At 42.4% G+C, this 24,250-nt stretch overlaps 1 protein-coding gene across 4 annotated transcripts in view; it reads left to right on the top strand.

The window, feature by feature from the left end:
• Window positions 1-24,250, top strand: part of TRABD2B (TraB domain containing 2B) — a 231,039-nt gene that overhangs the window by 173,807 nt on the left and 32,982 nt on the right. Inside the window, exons 6-7 of one of the 4 annotated variants that reach the window (XM_018553026.1) lie at window positions 3,187-3,200; window positions 9,006-9,014. The exons of 2 other annotated variants lie outside the window; for them this stretch is intronic. In XM_018553026.1, the coding sequence (XP_018408528.1) occupies window positions 3,187-3,200; window positions 9,006-9,014 (23 nt within the window). Of the gene's footprint in view, window positions 1-2,857; window positions 2,886-3,186; window positions 3,201-9,005; window positions 9,015-24,250 lie in introns of all 4 variants that reach the window. One more of the 4 variants, XM_018553025.1, reaches the window with a different exon arrangement.

Here is a 24,250-nt window from a genome sequence, read left to right as displayed (position 1 = left end):
CACTGATAGATCAGTTCCTGATCTTCTCCTTGCAGAGAGCGGTGATTGTCAGTCACAGCTCCCTGCAGGGATTCCCCCCTTCTCGAATACTACAGCGCTCATTAGAGGGACAGACAGGGGAGGGGGAGGGCACAGCTGGCTCAGCCTCTAAGGAGGAAGAGCCAGCTGTCAATAAGATGGTGGGGTGGATCCCGACAATATTGTTCGGATCTGGCCGCAGCGGACTGGCAATAACCTGCTATATGCTGAGTTTTGGGTCACAGCAGTAAATGTCCTCCTGTGACCCTAAAGAGAACTATGGCCCAAAAAAGTTGGACCATAGTTCTCTTTTAAATATACCATTTACAGTGTGTTGTTTTATCTGTTTGATAAGTTTAAAAAAAATACTTGCTGCTCCTACTAGAAATCTTGTGAGCGGATAACTTCCTGTGTTCTCCACCTATGCTAACTGTTACAAGGACACAATCTCTGAAAGCTGACAAAGGACTACAGGATCATGCCCCTCTATGGTATTGTGTGTTATGTCAGAACCACTAAAATTAAGGAGGGGAAAAAAAAGCTCAATAGAAGTAAAATAAGCGCTGCCACCACATCTAAGGACACGTAAATTGCAACATGTTACATTTTCGTTTTGGGTTTTTACAAAGCGTTCTTGTTTCCGCCTGTGTCTCCATTGAGGATCTCTCCTGTCTTTTCCTGACAGAAGCTCTATCCCTTCCCTGTTCTGTCAAGAACTAAATAAAGCCTTTTGGGCTGGAGGTGGGCTTTAGCTGTCACCTGTCATATTTCTGAACGTGCCAGTGCCCTGTCTATCATGTTGACACTTTAGCTTCACCAACCTAAAACAAGTAGAATGATAAGAAATTCTGACTTTTCTCGGACCTACATTTGATCTATGCTTGCTCTGTGATGCGCTAAAGCCTGGCAACTAGCATATTCAGAAGGAGGTCTGCAATGGCCACCTACCTGCCTCTCTCATGACAGGTACACTTTAACATGTTTCTGTCTCTTCTGTAATACACATTTCTTTTTTTTTTCCAACTCTTATAGCAGATATCTGGCACCCACAGAGTTTGTATCCTGTGTGATAGCATTTGGAGGTGACAGGTTCTCTTTATTGAAACTGTCACCTCCATTACAGGAGTTTGAGCACAGCAGTGTGCTGGAATTCCTGTGACAGCTGAGATGGGAAGGCTGCGAGTGCAGCTCTCCCATCTCAGTGTTCACACGGAGCAGAGCGGAGAATGAAAGTTTTCTGCTCTAGTCCCGGCTCTCCATCCTGAACCACCTTGCTGTGGTCCTGGGTCCCCTAGATGAGCGGGGGACCCTAAAAACCCTTGCGGAGAGGCGGCCAGCGGGGAGCAGCAGTCAGAGATGGGGGCGGATCATAGGGGGGAGGGCGGACTAGCAGGCTAATTACAGGTGATCTTGGCATTGCCGAGAACACTTGTACAAAACAAGCTGCAGCTTCCCCCGCTCTATATTTAGCTCTACTTGCCCGAAGCAAGGCTAAACATAGGAAAAAACCTACCCGCCGTCACCCGGAACTGCGTGTCCCAGGCGTCGGAGATAGGAATTCCACACCCCTCCCGCCCCTCTACTTCCCCCTCTACTTCCATCCACCCCGAGGCTGGGCCTCAGTGGCCTTGTGGGAAATCCGGCCCTGACAATGTGGCCACAGATCTGAAAGGCACCAAGTGCTAGAGGCACTTGGTCCTCTGGGGAATCAACAGCAATTTTTTTGAGTTGTGGTGATACTTCTTTTTTAAAGTAAATCTGCCATAAACCGGAGCATCTTTAACTCAGACTCGGCATATGAAATGCATAAGCAGAAGTTATCCTTATTGGAAACTGCATGTTAAAACATTCAGTAGTTCCAGAGATGAATAAAGCTAAAATTTTAGGCAAATCTTGACACAAATGTTGAACTTGACCCTGCCTCTTGTTGCCTCTCAAGCAACCCTATTGCTTACCGTAGTGATAAGCAGCCTCAGTGAGCAACAGGAAGGCTTGGGTGGTTAAAGAGTAAGACCAATCTTTGTATCATATTATATGATTGTATTATATCATTTCAACTGTCTGAATCTCTGGATCTGCTGCTGTTGGATCATTTTGAAATGCAGTTTTCACCAAAGCTAACCTCTAATTAGGTATTTTTTCATCATATTCTCAATATGAATTATCCAAGTTTATGATGGGTTTATTTCAAACCCTTTGTCTCTACAGGCGGCTTCTTACAAGCCTGTGAGGTTCTGTCTAGATCCCAAGTACAATGTTCTTATAAGTAATATGAAAGACATCAGAGGCTTGACATGAAATAGTCTGACCATAATTATAGTTACTGTGACCACAACAGCATTCTATTAAAAAAATAAAGGTTTTAAAGCTTACGCAGAAAACCGCATGTAGATCAGGAACATTTTGAGACTTTCCAAACACAGACAAGTTATGTGTGGGAAATTGTGCGTTGAAGAATTGGAAAATATATTGGTTGACCTAAAGAGCCATTGCTGTGCATTGTGTCTTTTTTATCCAAAGGGACTTATATATAAAAACAAACACATAGTCAGCGATAAATTGCCAACATCAACAAATTAAATTCCAACACACATTTCCTAGTGCATATTAAACAATAGAAGTACCTGATTGTCTTTTTTTATGTCAAAGCAAAGGTGTAAACTGCACTGTCTTACATAGAGTTAGGGGTGCCCTATAGTGACTAAAAACATGAATATGATATATTACAATAAAAAATGAGGGTTATTGACTATTCAGCTGAAGGATCCAGCCGTAGCTTTGGCTGATTATTCGGCCGTCTGAGCCCTTTGGTTAGTGAAAACGAAGTGCCAAGCTGAAGGCATATGCATCGGCTCGACTGAGCCAAAGTGACAGCCGAAGTGCGGAGAAAGTTCTGCCGAAGGGCCGACCTTTCTCCACGCAAATGACAGCTGGGCGGAGCCAGCCGTGATCTCACGTCTCTCTCCGCCCAGTTGTAATGACAGATCAGCATCCCCAAATGACTTGGGGATGCTGATCTGTCATTAAACAATAACAACTGGGAGGAGCTGGCCGTGATAACCCCAGGATCCTAGTGCTGAGTGCAGGGAGGAGGAACTTCCGCTGTGTGGACATTATCCCGGCGGAGAATGCGGCTGTCAATGTGGGAAAGACTCATTGCTTTCACAGGCGGCTACAGGTACGTGGCTGTGCAGCGCTTTAGGGGTCAATGGCGGGAGGGTGTTATCGGTGTCCATACTGAGTGATCAACACTCACATAATGTGTGATCAGCAGCAGACTGTCTCCAGTAATGGCTCTCTCTGAGGGGTGCCTCTCCTGTGTCTCTACCCAACCCGCCTGGCTGCTGCCTTCCACATCTCTAATCTCTTAACCCTGACCTGTCCCCAGAAGCTTCTCACAGTTTCTATCTGTGTGAACTCCTCCATACAACTCTGAACACCCCTCTGAACCCCCGACCTCCTTCCCCTCCATACCCCTCTGTACCCTGACCTTCCTTCTCTCCATACCCCTCTATAACCTAACCTTCTTTCCCTTCCATACCCCCCTGTACCCTGACCTTCCTTCCCCTCCATACCGCTATGTACACTGACCTTCTTTCCCTCCATACCTTTCTGTACCCTAATCTTCCTTCCCCTCCCTACCCCTCTGTACCCTGACCTTCCTTCCCCTAGATACCCCCCTGTACCCTGACCTTTCTTCCCCTCCATACCTCTCTGTACCCTGACTTTCCTTCCCCTCTATACCCCTCTGTTCCCTGACCTTCTTTCCCCTCCATACCTTTCTGTACACTGTTAACATAAAACAAATATCTCCTCTCTCTCTCCTATAAATTCTCCCCAAAAAATTCTGTGCGGCACTAGACTGTTCGGGTTTTGCACGAAGAAAAGGTGGCACAGTCACCTTTGTGGCAAGGTCACAGTCATGCTGGAACAGAAAAGGTCCTTCCCCAAACTCTTGGTTCCCCAAGGGTTGGAGGTACTTAATTGTCCAAAATGTCTTTGTATGTTGTAGCATTAAAAGTACCCTTCTCTGGAAACACCTAAACTTAATAATTTAAAGGGGTGTACACATACTTTTGCCCACATAAAAAGTGTGATGATCAGGTGTAGATATATTCACCTATGTCAAGGGTCTCAAAAACGTTCAACTATACTTCTGACCATCTTCTACTTCATATTTAATTTACTTGACAGAATACCAGTCTGTTCTTATAGCTAGGTCCTGGAGCAGGGATTACACAAAGAGTTATAAACTGACAAGGTGTTTACCCCTTATACAGCCCACTGCACAGGGAACCTCAGCCCAAGCAGATATTACAGTCTACACAGAGATTTCCTTTTGTGTTCCTGAGAATCAGATTTTTATGCTTAAGGTTTAAATACTTTGTGGTAACATTTCACAGGCCTTCTGGGACTCTTAAAGATTATCATACACTTTCTTTCACCCCTATAAAATCCATTTTATGAGGCTAAATAGGGACCTCCGTCTATAAAAACAACAATAGGGGCATTAGAGAGAGGACTGAGGGTTCCCATCCAGGCAGAGGACAAGCAATCATCATAGTCAACGTCATGCGAGGTGACACTAAGGGGCTCATTATAGTGGAATTATCTGCAGTAAAAAGGTTACAGTACTATAAATGATTGTATAATGTATTGTTAGACAATACAATAAGAAAAAAAAAGATGCAAATCATCTTTCTTGCTCTGAATAAATATATATTTTATTAAATGTAACCGACCACCTAAAATTCACACATAACTCACCTCTTAATGCTGAAACCTAGCTTTTGACCTTACCCTAAAATTCCTTACCACCTAACCCTACCACTTAACCTACCGTAATATCCATCTCTTAACCTACCCCTAACCCAAACACCTAAACAAAGTCAGAAAACCTAAACTTAACACTTAATCTAATACCAACACTGAATGCAGAACTATATCTATTTTTTTTATAATAAAAGAAGGAAATAGCTGCAAATGTAAGAAAATAAAAAAGCAGCTTTCATAGCTATATTTACCTTGTCTGCACGGTACCCCTATCCCCTATAGAACCACCACTCCTCTTGTGGTTTGTCAGCACCATTTGACCTGTTTTCTGTAAGCCCTAGTTTTCGGACTATAGGGTTGAATTACCATATCAGTTTAGCCCCACAGTACAATACTGCAGAGATCATCTCTGATGAAAGATGATAAAATAATCACTACTGATAAACCATATGTTACGTCCTACAGAGATGAATGGGGCTGTCTCCTAAATCTTGACTGGTGACACTTAGGAGAATGGCCTACCATAGGAGAATGGCCTACCATAGGAGAATGGCCTACCATCTCTATAGAACATAATCGTACTGTAATGACTTGTGAGGACATGTAATGACTAGTGAGTATTGTTGAGGAGAATTCAAACAAAAACATGGCCTTTGGCTGTCATATTAAGCTGTATTGGAAGACGTTTTTTTTAATTTTTATTGAAGTTGTGAGCGCTTAGGGAAAAAAATAAAAAAGTTTGCATTTGAGGTCTGCATTAGTTATACATTGACTCAAGGTGGTGAGGGACAGTATAATAAGGTACTTTTTAGGGAAGTGGACTGGTTTAAACTCAGTAATCCCCCTAGCATTATTTCTTATTTGGGCCATGCACTTGACAATTTTGCTGCTTTCATTCAGCTTTTAACCAGCCAAAGCAACCAGATAATAAATATTGGGTTGAAAGTCACTTTTCGAGTGCTAGTGGGCATGATTTACTAATGGAATAGAGAGGACTTAACAAAGGGGGACTCAAGGCTGTGACACACTGCGAGTGGAGCAGCGTTTGAGCGCAGACCTTCGTCATGTTCACTGCAACATGTCAGCTTGCAAAAGCTCGCATAGCTGAGTGCGCCAAGATAAAATCTGCGCGTCAGGATTCGAAGTCCATTCAGTTGTTATGCGTGGGCCGTTTGGCTGCATGTGCAGTCTTTCATCTGGCCGTGCTGAGCTCACACACTGCACGCGAACCTCCATGCCTGAAAGCTTTGCTTTGCTCTGCCCAGCTTTGCATGCAGTGTGTCACGGGCTTCAAGACCTTTTCTTGCACATGATCAGGTGATTGCAGTGACCTTCACCACATTTACTAAGCTAAGTGAACATTCACTTTACCCTATTGAATGGATTGTGTCCACTCTGTCTATCCTGTCCTGAGATTTACACATCCTACCATGCAGTACAGCCAACATGGTGACTTGATTTTTCTCTACTGCATTTAAGCAACAGAGTTTGGTCACCTCTAATACATTAATGCATAGTAAAGGAGCAGCAATAGTGTTTAGATCATCTCTCTTCTCTCACATCCTGTCAGCATTTTCCTCTGTCAGAAGACGTAAATGAAGTATACCTGTTTGGCCCCAAGTACTGCCCCTCTCTCTCCTAGTCTGAGTGCTGCTGTACAGGAAAGTGCAGGAGGCTACAAATATGTTTAATTCGGGTATTTATTTTACCTGTGTTTAAAGCACATTTATTAATATTTTTTACTAAATATTAAATTGCATTTTTTGGTGCCTTGAATTTATATTTAACCATTAAAAGTCCAAAAATTGTATGCATTACAATTGTCAGGTACCAATGCATTACTGCATTGGTACCCGACAGCATACCTCAGCAGTTCTTATAAAAATTTAATTTAAAAAATGATGTGTGGTTCCCCCCGAGAATCTATACCAGACGGATTTTAAGATGGTCCCTGTGCAATAAAATTAAAAAAAAAACTACTTGGAGTTCCCCCCTACATATTAGAGTCCACAACTTTCACATGAAAGAAGGGGGAAAATTAGAGCGCAAATCCTGGGAATGTGGGGGGTATAGGGACAGCCAGTGTCTGTGTGTGACGGGTGGAAAAACAAAAATCAAATCACAAAAGGTGAAGGACTTACTTGTGGAGCCGAGGTCCTGTTTTGGAGGGCCCTTTTGGAGTGTGGGCAGTGCGAGATGTATTCGGTGTCTCCCAGCAGGTGGAGGGATGGATGAAGGAGGAATCAATGTGGACTGGATGCTGTATGTGCCCGGGGACTGGTGAAGAAGCTGCCTATGGTCTTGATGGCAGTGTTCTTAGGACGTGATGGAGTGAAAGGGACCGAGGGCTGGGAGAGGACGTGTACAGAACAGTGATAGAGGAGCGACGCGTTTCGAGGTGATCCTCTTTTTCAAGCTCAAGTGAAAGGGTGAATAACATTGGCGGGAGGTGATTCGTCAATACAGATCGGGGGGTTCTTATAACATGACATAATATAAGAGAACCGGGGGGATTCAGTTCTGCGAGTGTGTTGTATTGTGTTTTGTTAAAAGGATTTAAAAGGATGAATTAAAATTGGTATACCAATCATAAATAGTTATGAATGAATAAAAAGAATAATTCATGAGTAATTAATGAATAAATAATGAATACATTAAATGGATCGATCAGTCAATTGCTTGATTGAATCAATTAAAAACGAGTCTGACTTTAATGGCTGATAAGGCTGTGCGTTCTCTAATTAGACATTTTGGTTTGTAAAAGAACTCGCTACAAACCACGACATAGTCATTAAACAAGCAAAAAAAGGTGGTGGCATTGTAATTCAGGACCGTCCTGATTATATAAACGAAGCCCGTAGGCTCTTGGATGATGAGTCTACCTACATCTCTTTACCTTCCGATCCTCTCACCACCTACCAAACAGAACTACTCCACCTACTTGAAACAGCCACAGAGGACAACATCCTCACCAAAAAAGAGAGAGCCTTCCTATACCCCCAACACCCCCAAACTCCTTACTTCTACCACCTGCCCAAGATCCATAAAGATGCCAATGCACCCCCTGGCCGTCCAATAATAGCCACCACTAACAGCCTCACTAGTGGACTATCGGTTTACATAGACCACTTCTTACAACCCCTGGTCACTAATTTACCATTATACATAAAAGATTCCGGTCATCTAATCCAAACACTCTCCCACTACACATGGGATCCCTCATACTCCTGGTTGTCCCTAGACGTCTCCTCCCTTTACACCTCCATTCCACACGAGGTAGGCATCAATGCACTACAACACTATCTGTCCACCCACTCCACCTTACACTACAAACAAGCCCAATTTATCGTCCACTGCACCAAATTTACACAATTATTTTGCTTTCCTTGATAAATTCCATCTACAGATCCGTGGCACAGCCATGGGTGCCAACTACGCCCCCAGCTATGCCAACCTCACTATGGGGTTCTGGGAGGAGAAACATATATGGGACAACAATCCATTTGCCCAATATCTCATTTTTTATGGTCGCTATATAGACGACATTATTATAATTTGGGGAGGGACCACAGAGGCCCTAGTAGAATTCGTCACACATTGCAACAACAACACATTAGGACTTTCCTTTACACACGTAGTCAACCCATCCAAAATAGTTTTTCTAGATTTGGAACTTTCCTCCGATGGCGCGATCATCACCACCACTAATCACGTGAAACCCACTGGGGGTAACTCGTATGTGCATTTTCAGAGTGGCCATCACCCGAGAGGGATAAAAAACATCCCCAAAAGTCAATTTTGTAGGCTTAGGGTAACTGTTCCAAAACCACAGATTACACCCTACAGAGCCAACTACTCGCTAACAAGTTCAGAGACAAAGGTTATCCAGCCCCACTAATCCACGAGGCCCACTCCACATATTTAACACCCCCTACCCCAAAAGACACCACACCCTCAGAGGGTGACTCGGAGGTCAGGTTCATCACCACTTACAACAATAACCACAACGCCATACAGCGCATTCTACGGAAAAACTGGAACATCCTCAAATTAGACCCCAAATTAGGTCCTTTCATCCCAAAAAAACCCACAGTAACATTCAGGAAAGCTAGGAATCTGAAAAACAAAATAGCACCCAGTAAAATCCAAAACCCTAGAGCAAATCCAATGCCATTTCCCAAATTTGACCAGAGAATAGGTACGTTCCAATGCAGAAAACCACGGTGCCTCACGTGCCAATTCATTACCCATGGACAATCCAAATTTACCGATAGCGCCAACAAAAATTACCCCATCAAACAGTTTATTACATGTTCCCATGACCATGTCATTTATGGTTTAAAATGTCCCTGCAATTTACTATATGTCGGCCGTACCATCCGCCCATTGAGAAAAAGAATAGGCGAACATAGAAGGTTCATCTCAGACGGCGACTTAGACCACAGTGTCCCACGACATTTTGCACACAAACACAATAAACGCATCGAAGACTTGCAGGTTTTTGCCATTAAATACATCCCTGAGCATTTTTCGGCACCCGAGCGTTTCCAGCGGTTATGTAGGAGAGAGACATACTGGATATATCAACGTAACACCCTAGTCCCCATTGGAGTAAACAAGGAATTAGAGATCCTCACCCTCATCTGACCTAACCATGATTGAATCAGACCAAATATTACAGTGTCCACACCGCAGCCCCCACTAACACAGACAAACCAAAATGTCCAATTAGAGAACGCATCAGAGCCCCCCCCCACCCCCTTTTCACATTAGCAGCCTCCCTTTACATCATCATACAATCATCACCATAGTGCAGCTGTAATAGCTGGGCAGAGAGCTTGAGCAAATCCGGATGGAGGCAGACTTCTGTCCTCTTCCTAATTCTGGGGGTGACCCTGGCTGCCGCCCATCCTGGATTAGTGTCATGTGTTTCCATGGTGCTGGTTGCCGACTCGCTTGCACCATGGAAATGCATCACTGTGTGAAAATATTAAGGCACCCCTGACAAAGTCAGAAGGTTCCCCTAGAATGCGGTGGCACCCCGGTTGAGAAAGGTATATCACACCAAACCTTTACAATCATTGTGCCCAAAACTTACATCAGTGGTGGTCAAGTAGGTGGTCAAGTATCTCTAGTGTTACCCCTGGTGTGACCAAAGTGACCATTCTGTAGGACTTATTGGAGAATAGGGGCGTGCTTTAGAAGACCGCCATAGACCAGAGACACATAATATGAGACTTCTAGAGATCACATTATTACAGCCCCTTTAGGATTCAATGGTTCCATGTTTGTGCTCGCTAAAGTCCCTTTTAAAATAATTTTTGATATTTCTATCTGCAAGATTCATCATGTCAGATCCAAGGAAAAAAGAAAGAAGAGAGAGATGGACTGGACAGAAATTAATAAATAGTGGGAAATAAATAAACCTAACCATTTAACTACCAGAAGCCAGTCTAAAAAATATTTTCTTCCTAGGTAATGCAGGTTTACTGCCAATTTACTGCCAATGGTCCACTTGTGGCCCCCAGGGAGTAGGTTGTTCACCAGGGACTTAACACTATACAATCTCTGTAAAATCTTGTTTAGAGTTACCAAAACTATGTAATATGAGAACAAACCAATTCAATTAGTTTCAAATCAGGCATATACTTGTATTACATAGTTGGTGGTAGATCTAACGTAGATTATACAAACCAATTGTATAGTGTATGGTCAACCTTACTATGCAGATTTTCAAAGCGAAAGCAAAATGTTTCCTTTATTCATTTCACCATTGCTCTGCTTTAACCAACTTCATAAGCATATTTTCATGACTTCAAGCACCTTTATCTTAAATCAATGTCCCTGACACATATGCCTGTCTATGCACTTAAAAACCCATACTCGTTATTATTGCTAACGGACAAATTCTTGGACAAGTCCAACACATTGGTCACAGGTGCTTCCGGAACTGATGTTTTTCAGCCGGGCTGCCCTCGGCTAAATTAACAGCAGCTGGGGTACATGATGCACTCAAGCCATTGGAATCCGCCAGCGAAGAAAGCCTTTCAAAACCGGCAGATAGCAAAGGTCTGAGATTTGCCGTGGAATGCTTCCTCTTGCCAAACGAAGCTGACAAAAGCCAAACCGTTTTGGGGTTTTTATTGCAGTAGTAAGATTCCTGTTTATTAGTTTATTTTACTGGGTCTGGAAGAACACGCAGAAAAAAAAGATCCCAATATTGTTCCAGCACACAAACTTCACATCTAACAGGTCATTAGTGTCTTAGAGCTGGCACAAGACGTGATAGGTTATATACTCCTTCAAATATAAACAAATGTATTGTCAAAGTCCAGGTTGGAATGCAACCCCCATCCCCTGTTTGTTTCCTGTCACCTTTATTTTTTAAAACATTTTTGTATACATACCTTTTTTTGTGGAGTGTTTGGTCCAGTCCAATGACATCATGGGTCTTCTTCCTCTTGCGGTGGATGGGTGCTGAATGCTGTAAAGAATGGTACTGTGTGATTAGTTGGCATTGCTCACTGCACCATTCTTCTGATAGGGCGGCATTATAATGTATCCCCCTTTGGAATGGATATGAAAGTAGGTTGCATAATATTGGGCAGCATGCAACCCATGTTGACATCATGGGTCTTCTTCCTCTGGCGTTGGGTGGGTGCTGAATGCTGCAGAGAATGGTGCTGGCACTGCTCACTGCAGCATTCCCCTGTAGGGGCAGACTGATGATGTCCCCTCGGGGGCGGGTCCAGACGTAGGTTGAATAACACTAGACAACATGTAGCTTGGAAGAGAATCCATGCCATATCACAGAGCAATGAGTCTGTAGGTGGCATCGCCAGAGATAGGGTGAAAATTGCGGTGGGAAAAATAGCTTTTTTTAATAGATATATTTGCACATGGATTATAATCCCAATACCAATTAATATGAAATTATTGTCTATCACGTTAGTGAGCTTGGAGCGCTGGCTACTTTATAACGCACACAGGGACCATGGGGAACAAAAGTAGCCCCCCTCCAGAAGGAAGGACAGTGTCACCACCAATTCCGAGATGATTTGAGGTTCTAAAGCCGAGTGATACACAAATAAGATACATTTTTGTTAATAGTTAAGAGACTTGAATGCAATTTTAAGGTTTACCTCCTTTAAGGAGTGTCACTTTAAGGATTTAGCGCCAACAGTTAGAGCAGCTCTTCAATATAGGGAAGACATTACAGTTATAATACAATTCAAAGCAAGATAGGAGGGCACTGCCCATGAAAACTTACAGTCTGAAAGTACATTAAAAAAAATGCTTTTGGAAAAGATAAACGCTGCAAGTAAGCATTTCGCAAACATTATTGTACTGTGACTTTAACTACAAATTTTAAGTTGATGACAGGGTCTCTTTAAGTGCAAAAATGTATTTGGGTTATAATTCAACAAGCGCTGGGGATAGTAATCTGTGATCCTCCAGGGACAACATTGTGCATTATGAGCTGACACACCTTCTCAGGAGAAATATAACGTGGAAATATTTTGAAACCTTTGGCAAACATGCACATGTCAACCGGTCAACAAAATATCTGCTTTCCTTTTGTGCGCAAAATAAACATTGTGAGAAATTAAAGTATTGTCACGGAACACGGCTACACAAATATCTCTTTATCTGAGTTTCAGATTCTAAAACCTTTCCATGGTGCGTGCAGCCATCGGGAGGCTGCGGTTCTCCGAGAACTGGCAGCAGCTTGGAATGAGAGCCCTATTACTGGATCACTTGCAGAGTTTTTACGATTTTGGCAGTCAGCGGCTTTCTTTTTTGGAGAGAGAGAGAGAGGAAATTTGGCTTTTTTTCTGTTGAGGAGGTGAAAGCTTTGCTTTTTTTTCAGAGTAGAGCAATTTTGAGATTGTATGAGTGTATATTATTATAATACTTATATCTCAAAGTCGAGAAGAGCTGCGCCCCAATTATGTCACTTTCTTAAAACCAACATTATTGCAACTCAGTGCCATACAGTACCGTCTCCTTTCTGCCCTTCAATGATGCTGTGACTAAGCCTGTACGGGTGAAATGCGTCAGGACTGGCGGACCGGAGGCAGGAGTGTATGGCACTGGCTCATTTGCAATACAGTTGGTTTCAGGAAAGTGACATCATCGGTGTGTGGCTGTTCTTGATACTGGGATCTCAGTACTCTGGAGTAATGGCACAGATCGCAGGAGGGCACCCAGTGTACCTCTGGCCAAATGAATGGAGGCCATAGCAGAGCGGTGTTAAGTTGGGAGTTTGATATTTGATGATGCTTTTGTTTAGTGCAACAGTGCAGAAAATACTATTGACTTACGGGACCATATGGTACCTTGGGGCATTACTCAGTTCTTTACAGAATTGCAGTTTTTTAAATTTATATATGCATACAAACCTAACCATAAGAAGCGCCCGCTGGCGTAACCAGACTCTATTACCCAGTAACACCTTTATGTTTTCTGGTAGGCTTTTAATCTGCTAGTTGAAGTATATGTAAACCATAATAATTAAATGTATTTGTCCCTTTTTGCTTTAAATAGTTTAGCAAAAGAAACTGGGCAGGGCTGACACCACTCGGTCCACAACAATTCTGTGTGTTGTCCTTCCTCAATAGTAGTTAGTAGCTGAGTGCATTTATGGCACTTTAACGGGTATTTTTTTAATACTAGCCAGGTCTTTAAAGGGATAAAACATAGCTCCAACTACATAATATGATACTTATGATACCTCATGTGATTGCACCAGGGCTTCTGAAACAATTATTTGCTGCTATGAATAAGAAGACAGGACTGAGAGCTGAGAGCCATGGCCTGTCGTGCTTTGTAATAACAGCTGGTAGAAGGCTCCATACTTGGTGCTGAGCCAAGCAGGAACTTAAGGAGACATCATTGCAGTGTTGACATTTTTTTTTACTATGGCTGCTTCCTCATATCTATCATGATCAGGATCTGGGCCATCTACAGAGCACCCTTCCCATCACTGACTGCAATTGCAGCTCATGGGATTCCTGAAATACTCTGATTACCTCCTTGTTAAATTTCACAAGTTGTTTCCCTGATATATAGATAGGTTTTGACAGTGGCACATCCACAAGGCAACCTAGATAGGGCCCAGGGCCTGATGGAAGTCCAGGGGGCACCAGCTACAACCTTCATGCTCCTGCACTAAACCACCTGCCTGTGTCTTCACAAGGCGAGTGCACTTGTAGACAGTTGGTGTCTGATGGGACCACACCAGTACAGGCATTGCAAATGGGGCAACTTCTCTGTGCTTATTAAAATCCTTATCTGTGTCAATGTAAGCTGCTACCTTACCTTGGCCAAAATTCTGTCTTAACCCATCTTCAGACACAGCAGACATAATGGAATTGTTCCCTTTTCTGTGAAGAAAACTTAACAGTTAATGATTGAACATACATTTTTTCCATTAATAAAAGGATGATGAGCACCTCCATTCATACTCATGCTGATTGGGATTCAGCAGTTACCTGCACCACCTGATCTCTGCAAGCATTGTCCAGAACAGCTCGATCACACAAACTAGGCAGTTCATAGCCAGCCGTTACTGGCTCAAAAGTCAGGTCAGTCTAGATAGAACAGAGCTTCTTTTACAACTTGCAGCTGGATTAACCTCTCAGTAGCCCCTTCCACTCATGTAAAAGGTGACAACACTTAAAACCTTAAAACCACAGCCATGATCCACTCTAGTGGTTGGTTCCTTCAGTTATGTATTTAAAAGACCATAAAGAAGGAATTAAGCCACAGTTAGTAAATTACCGCATATTTCTTGCCAAGTCATGTTCACAATGTTTCTAGCAACCGCCGATGTGAAGTATACAAGATTAATTACACATCGATTAGCCGGTGTCCAACACCTGAGAGCCAAACAACTGACTGGCTGATCTATGGAACCTCTGACCTCACACCTCTCTCTTCTACGGAAAATGCTTGGCCGAAGTTTCTACCTCTTGTAAAATCTGTTACAAAGTGTTGATGGATAATAAAAAAAAAAAAGATTCTATGATAGCATACACATACACTTAGCTCAGTTTGTTTGTTGATGGGTTTAGTAATAAAACCGGGGTTGAATAAAAACCTAATACAAAGGACATGATGATTTCAGGAAGATATTGTGCCAAAGGATTTGTTGTTATTGTGCCAAAGGACTGCGTCGTCTTGAGGAAGGGACCAGAAAATGTTGGCATTTAGACCTATGTGGCATAATCTTTCAACAAAAATAAGGAGACATCATTGGAGCTTGTTGCATCTGTGTTGTTTCTTGCATCTTGAGTGCTGGTGACCTATCTTCTTAATCCTGAGGTTCTGCACGGAGCACCTACACAAGCTCCATGTGCTCCTTAAAAATTACAGCTGCCTCCTAACTTTTGAATTTTTCTCTAGTCTAGTCTTGGAGCTCAAAAAGTATCTGTACTAGTACTTGTACCGAGTACGGTACTTGGTATCGGTGCATCACTACTGTAAACAATAAAAATTGAATGAAAAATAGGACACATTTTGATTTTTTAAGCCCAACTATAGCCAAAATATATATTTTTTTCGTTTTGGCTAGATAGACTGGGGAAGAGAAAATACTAGTCGCACTTCCATTGCTGCCATGACCCCTTTGGAGAGATTTCACCTCACTTCCTGTCCCTGTAAGAGCAAGACAGGAGGTTAAGGGAAATCTCCAACAGACAACAACAGAGAGAAATTGAAATTTGTATCAGTGACTGGCTCATGGTATCAGGGTTCCCAGGGATTGCATGGTACAGACAGACTTCTATATGTTGGCTTACAGCTACAAGTGAAGATCTATACATTTCTGTTTGTGCTTATAGCCTCTCCTCCTTCCCAGCAGGTCACAACTAAGCATATTTAACATGGAAAAAACGAACAGACTTTGCTTCCATAATGCAACAACAGCTTTCTCTGTCCTGTGGTGTGCAGGCTCTGCTGACAATCAGTATGATGAACTGAAAGGGGCTGGGCTGAGACACAAAGGGGTGTATTTATAAAAAATGTGCACAGCCATTCATTCTGCAAAACTGCATGTAGCGTAAGTTTGTTCTGTGCGACTTGTGGTAAAAACAAATGTTATTAGTATATTTTCTTTCCAGGTCAGATGTAATATCAGGAAAATACCACATAATGTCCACTAGATGGAGCTGACGGGCATTGGATAGAAATATTTATCTGGAAATATTTATATATTTTTTTCTGTAAATACTTCTTTTCTATGCCCATCAGCTCCATCTAGTGGCCTTAATGAGGTATTTTCCTGATATTACATCCGACCTGAAAAGAAAATATACTGTGCCATTCGCACAGAATGCACATGCAGTTTCTCAGGATGCATGGCTCTGCAAATGTTTTATAAATACACCCCAAAATGTTTCATCCTGTTAGACAATGATTCTCTGCCTCTGACTGACAGGGATGTAATGTTAATAGATTAGGGGTATCTTTATAAAGCAGTGAATCTGGCATTCACTAAACATTCACTGCAGGTTAATCTTTCTTGGACACGTGTTTTAAATGACTGTGATTAAAGGAGAACTATTGGGAGAGTAAAATGTACTTTTCCCAGTAGTCTGAGCCGGCGTGTGACACTGCAGATATCTCATGTTGGCTCTGTAGATTGAGTGCTGAGTGGTCACAAACTGCTCAGCTCATGGCTTTTCCTTGCAGAGAGCGGAGATATACCCCACCTCCCCTCTCTGTTCCACCAGCACACATTGGAGGGACAGATAGGGGAGGGGGCAGGCACAGCTGGATTTGGCTCTAGAGAGACAGAGCCAGCTGTCAATCAGGCAGAGGGTGGATCCCGATATTGTGGGGATTTTTCCTGGCTGCAGCGTGGTTCTGCGCTGTCCGCATATAGCAGGCAGTAGCTCACTACATGCTAACTTTGGACACCTGTGACCCAAAAGAGTCAAAACTAAAAAAATAAAAATATTTGGCTATACTTCTCTTTTAATTCACCACCAGTGAATGATTGGTAAAAGTCACATTCACTGTTTATAAATAGGTGTAATGCTTTTAGCAATGTCAATGCAATATCCTGCTTTGTCCAATCGGAGTTTCTTCTTGAACTGATTTTGTGCAGCGTACAATGGAGGCATTGTTGTAGTGTATTTGTTGGACGAGCAGTGCTTGGCTACCATTATCCTACACCAATACAGATCAGCAAAATAAAACCCAAACTCATTGCAGAGCCCATGAAACCCTATAAACTTTAATTACAACTCCCCTCGTTTTCATTGGTGTGTAACTTGGCCCAAACGGAGGCTTTGAATTAAATTTGGCACAATTGATTCTGCTTTAAGCCAGAGGAAATTTTCTTAATTAAAGAAAAACCTATTTGCAATTTTTTTCCTGTTAGGTTGATGGTTTAAAACAATGTTTATTTTAGTTTTCAGGGTATCTTGAAATAGTAAAGGAAATGGACTGGCTGACCTGTTCCTTGTAGTTATAAAATGTTCGTCCAACATCCACTTCATGCGTACCTTTGTGAAGTTTGCGCTCCTGCCATTCGCTGACATCATGAAAGCTGGCGGAGGTGAAGCAGGACGGGGGGCACGCTACTGTAAACCTGGACACTGCGGGACGAGATGATCTCCGTTACCGGTCTCTAGTCAGTTTTTCCGTGAGGCTTTATATGGAAGCTGTTTAATAAATGAATGGAAAATAAGACACATTTTAATGTAATATTTTTCAAGCTCAACTATGGCCAAAACGTTTTATTTTAAAGTTATTAATTGACTGGGGAAAATAATCTACTTGGATGGCACAGTGGCTTAGTGTTTAGCATTTCTGCCTTGCAGCTGCGGGGTTCCTGGTTCGTATCCTGGCCAGGATACTATCTACATGGATTTGTATGTTCCCCTGTACTTGCGTGGGTTTCCTCTGGGTGCTTCAATTTCCTCCCAGACACCAAAGACATGCTGGAAGGTTAATTGGCTCCGGTGTAAAGCACTGTGTAAATTGTTGGCGCTGTGTAAAATACCTGTAATAAATAAATACTTCAGTCAAGTTTTCATTGCTGCCTGTGACCTCTTTGGTCACTTCTTTCACCTCACTTCCATTTCGCACAACAGTAGCGCAGGGAATGACTGTAGCCGTTGTCACTTGCACAAGAAGACAAATTTAGACATAATAAACTGACAATGGCTCTGACCCTTCCATATTTTACTACAACTAATGGATTTAGCTGCAGTTTGTGTCTTCACCCGAGAATGTATCTATCACTACATATACCGACAGGATGTGATGACAAATCTCCCCAATGGGGACACACAGACCACAAACCTGTACACAGACTAACCCCACTTCAGTCTATCATGAATGCTGCTGCCAGACTCATCCACCTTACCAGCCGCTCAATGTCTTCCGTCCATCTCTGCCAATCCCTCCAATGTTTTCCGATCACCCAAGAAATAAAATTCAAAATATTAACAACAACAACACACAATGCCATCCACAATTCTGCCCCAGGCTACATCACCAACCTTGTCTCAAAATATCATCAAACTGCCCTCTTCACACCTCCCGAGAACGCCTGCTCACTAGCCCCCTCATCACCTCCTCCCATTTTTGCCTTTAGGACTTCTTGAGAGTCTCTCCCATCCTCTGGAACTCTCTTCCCTTACCTGTCCAGCCATAGCCTACTCTGCCTGCCTTTAAGAAACGAGTGGGGAACCTCCAGCCTTCCAGCTGTGGTAAAACTTCAAATCAAATGATGAATCTGTCCCTAGTAGTCATGCCTGTGAAAATCTTGCGATACCTCATGGAATTTGTAGTTTCACCACAGCTGGAGGTCTGGAGTTTCCCAACCCCTGCTTTGAAAACTCTTCAGGGAAGACTATCCCACTTCTACCTAAAAACTGAGATTTTTACATTGAGCAACTCATCCCCAAACAGTTAATACTTTTTTTATCACTTACCCTTCCCTTTTATATTGTAGGCTCTCATAAACAGGGCCTTTGTAACCCTCCTGTCTTGAATTGTATTTTAACTGTAATGTCGTCCTTATATTGTAAAGTGATGCACAAAGTGTTGCCGCTATATAAATCCTAAATAATAATAATAAGCTAAAACAAGACTAAAATTCCTTTCTTGTCCTTCTGGGCATACTTGATGCCGAACTAAGCAGAATGACTAAAAACAAACACATACTTTGCAGAGCGAGGAGCTCGCTGTAAACAATATCAAACATTTTGGGAAATCAATTCCCCCTGTGAGTTTTCTGAAAAGAATACAACCTCTGCAGTCAGATTAAATCTAGTATTTATTTTACTCTGCACATGTTTCCAGGGGGAGAAAGTTCAACAGGATGTATAGATTTGTTGGGTTTCATAAATATGGCTTCTGAGGTGCACAAAGCTCCTTCAGTGGAAGAGTTGGCACAATGGCACTAAAGGGAGTTAAGGTTTCCAGGTGAGACATAAGAAGTTTAATGGCTTGTGAGCAAATGTACGGGGTTGTAGAAGTTTCAACAAGTTTTAATAAGGATCTCTTAATTTCGAAATGTCTGTGATCAGTTAGGTCGATGATGTGGCTCTCAAATGATCGTGTAGCGCTCACCCCCGAAGGAGCCGCTGAATATTGAAATAGGTTCTCCTACCTGTTGGTTCCAGCTGCCAGTCCCCTTTGATCAGCAACAGCACACCGACACTCACGGACAGAACGGCTCGATCTTAGGGTCTTTTTAGGGTATTTATTTGCAACATCAATAGGAGAGAGAGGGTTTAGGATCTGTAGGATGCCCTTGGAAATACTTCAGAGGACAGCTTTCTCCCTTAGCAACCGCTAAGGCCGATAGCACTGTGATCTGGTCCCAGAGACCAATAGTAGTAGTAGTACTGTGAACAGATACCTGGAATAGGGTGTGGGATCTCCCTTGTGGGTCCCAGACGGACGCTCGCACCAGCTCCTCTGCGGTACCCCTCAACAAGCGGACTCCTCCCCGGCCCAGCTTCCATCAGGTATTTTCCTTAGCAACAGGATCTGGAATCTCTGTGCCCTCAGCATCTGCAACTGCCAAGGAGCACTCCAGTTTAGTGGTAGTATCTTCTTAGAACAAGGCACCCATCACCTGCCACGTGCATGGGCCCAGCAAAGTATCAGTGTATCCTATGCCTCTAGGCCCCTCAGCACCTGCCATGTGCTGAGGCCCAGGCCAGTTTCCTGCATCACACACAGTCCTCCTAGGGCGAGGCCCCTAGAGGGAAGAGAGCTCTCCACAGTGTCCCCAGACCTTTTATTACCTGCCCTCAACCATGCCTCTGAGTCATCCTACTCAGGGATTGGCTAGGGTCAGGTGCATAGTCATAACCTGAGGGTGGATCCTCCCTCACTGTATGCCAAGGCTCCCTTTTCCTCAGCAACAGGAGGAGCAATCGATCCAGCAGATTCAGAGACACCTATAGAATGCAGAGCTCTGTATAATCAGTATCTAGACTGGTTACAGTCCAGGTATCTCTAAATTGAATAGCGACATTTTAGAGGGCGCTACAATTGTTTGGTGCATGGTACCCAATTTAGGGCAATTCTACAAATCTCTGATTTTTAACCTATATTTCTCATTTGCAATGTGCACGTAAAAAGAAACACTCTTCTTAATATTTCTCAGGAGCCATGCAAAGCATATTGCACCTTTAACGGAGAACTCCAGCTATCAACAAAGTTAACCTTTGAGTGTGGCTACCCTTATACTGCAAGGGTTAACTGCTCAGTTTTCTCTAGAGATACAGAAGATATACTTACCCGATCCTTAATCCCAACTGCCTGCTAGCCCGTTCCACGCAGCCTCTTCTTCTACAGGCTCTGGCAGTCTAAGGACCCATGATGCCATCAAATCTAATGCTGGTACATTCACCTGCATTAGACGCCAAGAGACATTCTGCAGCCTGAGCAGAGGAGGAAAAAGTTGAGTGCTGACCAGGGATCAAGAATCAGGTGAGTATACCTTCTGTATTCCAGCCCCTAGAGAATAATGAGCATTTACCCACTGCAGTATGGGGGTAGCCCCAGTTACCTTCAGTTAATAGCTGAAGTTCTTTAAAGTATACCTAAACCCAAGAACAAAAATGTAATATATTGCAGCTTACCAGTCCTCAGATGTGGCAGCTTCATACGTTTTCCTTTTTCAAGCCAAGAGCCTTTTTAGCAACCACCTGATGATCTTGTCAGAAATGCAAATTCCTTGCCACTCCAGGAGGGATAAACTGAAAGCACAAGCAATGTTATCTCTCCTCTATCAACTAATAATCCCATCACTACCCCACCCTGTGTGATGGAGATGAACAAAAACGTATTTATATAGAGAGAGTGCAACTAGTGTGGGAATATCCTCAAATAAACATCTATATATATATACATACTTTTTTTCTGTCCGGGGTTTAATATCTAACTCTTTCAAATATCTCAACAAGACTTGTTGGACGTCCAACCTGGTTTACAACCATGTCTTCCTCTATAGATGCAGTGGAGGAGTGAGTGAAGTCACCCAAGGACAGAAGTCCCTTTATTTTCACATCTAGTGAAAATAAAGGGAACAATCCTAAAAAAAACACAAATAACTAATTGAGCCCCCAGACTGATGAGCTGCAATATATTACATTTTTGGTTTTGAGTTTAGTTACGCTTTAATAACAACCAAACACTGCTTTCATTCTTTTTTTTAACCATTAACGCATGCTTTTCACCAAAAATTTATAGAATTTGCTTAAATTCTGGCAAAGCAAAAGCTCTCGGGGCGAGTTCACACCAGCCCCAGTGCGTTCCGGCCCGATTGTTGCTGCACTGGATTGCATTCCGGACGACTCACTTTGTTTTGGGGCCGGAGGGGGCGTGGTGGTGCATTGAAGTCAATGGCACCGCAGCCACACCCTCTGGCCGCAGTCCGATAGGCCGCACGGGAACGCGTGGCACATCAATGCCTGCGTTCTGGTCCGGAGCAGGAAAAATAGTGCATGCAGCATTTTTTCTGGCCGCACCAGACCGGAAAGCAGGCATTGATATGCCACACCTTCCCATGCGACTGATCACAATGTGGCCGGAGGGCGTGGCTGCGGTGCCATTGACTTCAATGTACCACCACGCCCCCTCACGTCCCAAAACAAAGTGGGCCATCCGGGATGCAATCTAGTGTGTTTCGACCTGAATCGGGCCGGAACGCACTGGGGCTGGTGTGAATTAGCCCTCAAATTTGCTCATCTGTACTGATTAGCAGAACAACATTAACTTGATAGAACAGACTAGCTCATCTTCCAGAAGTGTACGACCATACATTGTGACCAGATATACAGTATAGAAACTGCCTTATAACAAAAAACAGGTTTTCTCTCTAAATTCCCTTTGCGTCGTGTTGTGTTACCAGTTTAGCTTAAGAGAGTGCTCAGCAAGGTTCATACACTGAATGGTATAAAATAAATGCTGACATTTGTCCTCACTGTTGTATTTTTAACACATACTAGCCATTGACAGCCCCTCATCTGGATCGCATTTTTTACAGCTGTAGCACAACCTATAGGGAGTGGGAGCTGTCAATCAATATCTAATTAGCCAAGATCCTCCATATAGTGAGACACAGGTTTATTAAGCAGAACAATGATTGCCAGCTGTGCTGCCCAGGAGACTCTGCTCAAGCTGGAGCCATTTAGTTCCAGCAGTCATCACCATCATTTTCTGGTAATAGGATTTACTTAACATGCATGTTTACTTGTTGGAAAAGGTGTGTGGCCTAAAATCTCCAACTGCCTGATTCATTTGACCTCTTTGTGCCAGAAATCGCTCCAGAATTCCATTTAACGTATCCTGTGCACAGATTTGATAGCATATATGACAGAGGAGTATCTAATGGTTATTTCTATTTATTTAGGATTACGGCGGTTGTAGCCATATTGGTGCACTTGCATCAACACAGCTGTGTACTCTCTTTGATACTTTTACTTTCAAAGAGTTTTTATTTTCAAAACAAAGAGAAATTGCATACAAAACATCAGTTCTCCATTGTGGTTCAGCCACAATAATAGAGAAACAGAAGGTTAAGATATTCAATGAGGTCAACAATGCTCCCCATTGTTAAGAACATTTACAATAAATTTTTAAGCAGAAATGTAGATCTTCAGAATTCCTCGTAATCATTTTCAGCTTGTGAAACATCACATGCCAAAACACCATAAAAACTAGACATTTAACCCTGCAAAAAAATCTTTTGGAATGATTCAGATTTGTATCCCTTTCGGATTTTGGATCCAAAATCGATTTGGTTCGTATCCATTCGAATTTCATTTTTGGTAAGATCCACAAGACGAAGTCACATGAACGTGCCTGTAACGCAACCCCCAACAGCCCAAAACATTTGATTGGCCAGAGAACAGTCACATGTCCGATTTAATTTTGTTTTGAACGAAATTCAGATGGATCCAATTTTTGTTAAAGGAACATTCTGATTCGACTCATTCGAATTAGGGAATTTGGAAGTCCACATTTAACGAAATTTGTACGAATACCCATTCAGAACGAAACAAAATTAGCATGTCTAATAATAACAGGTGAAGAAGAGAAAGGACAAGCTAGAGCACATCCCATCCGTGCTACTTATTAAAATCCCGAACATTTTGCTAAACCTTTGTGTATCAGCATCATTGTATCAGCTTGGACCAAGATAAAAGTTTCAAATTAAATTAAATTGCACTGTGCTGAAGGTTTATACGAACATAAGTGTGATAAATAACCCCGTAAAATCAAGTGATATAAATATATTAATAACCTCTTAATAGTATAGTGAGCAATTTGTAATATTAAATATATGAATATATAAATAAATGTCCACATCCAAGTCCAGGAATATACAGTTTTTCCTTTACATCCTGTGTCAATTACCCGTGGAGACGGATTTTATTTAGAGTATACCCAACAAACGTTACAAGAGAAAAGTTTGCCCTAAAATGTAACTGTTAATGCAAATAAAGTACCACAGACATGGACCCTTAACAATGTAATTGTCCTTTACATCCCAAAATTCATAAACAAGCAATGCTGTAATGTTTTTTAACCAGTTGACATCCGCGGTGTTAAACCCCCTTCCCATCCAGGCCATTTTTCAGTATTCAGCGCTGCGGTACTTTAACTGACATTTATTCCGTCATGCAGCGCTGTACTGAAATGAATTTTATACCCTTTTTTGGGGACAGATAGAGCTTTCTTTTGGTGGTATTTAATCACCACTGGGGGTTTTATTTTTTTACTATATTAAGGAAAAATTACCGAAATTTAAAAAAAAAAACAGTTTCCCCTATATTAAATGATAAAACATTTATTATTACCCAATTTTTTGGTAAAATATAAAAGATGGGGTCACGTCGGGTAAAAAGACACTAAACATGTCAAGCCTTAAAATTGCGTGCGCGCGCGAAACCTCAAAAAACGATAATACCCAAAATTGGCC

The sequence above is a fragment of the Nanorana parkeri genome, unplaced genomic scaffold, assembly GCF_000935625.1.
Source record: "Nanorana parkeri isolate BGI_ZX_2015 unplaced genomic scaffold, ASM93562v1 scaffold106, whole genome shotgun sequence".
Classification (NCBI taxonomy): Eukaryota; Metazoa; Chordata; class Amphibia; order Anura; family Dicroglossidae; genus Nanorana; species Nanorana parkeri.
The sequence above is the reverse complement of the archived record's forward strand: the minus strand, read 5'-3'. Positions and strand labels throughout refer to the sequence as shown.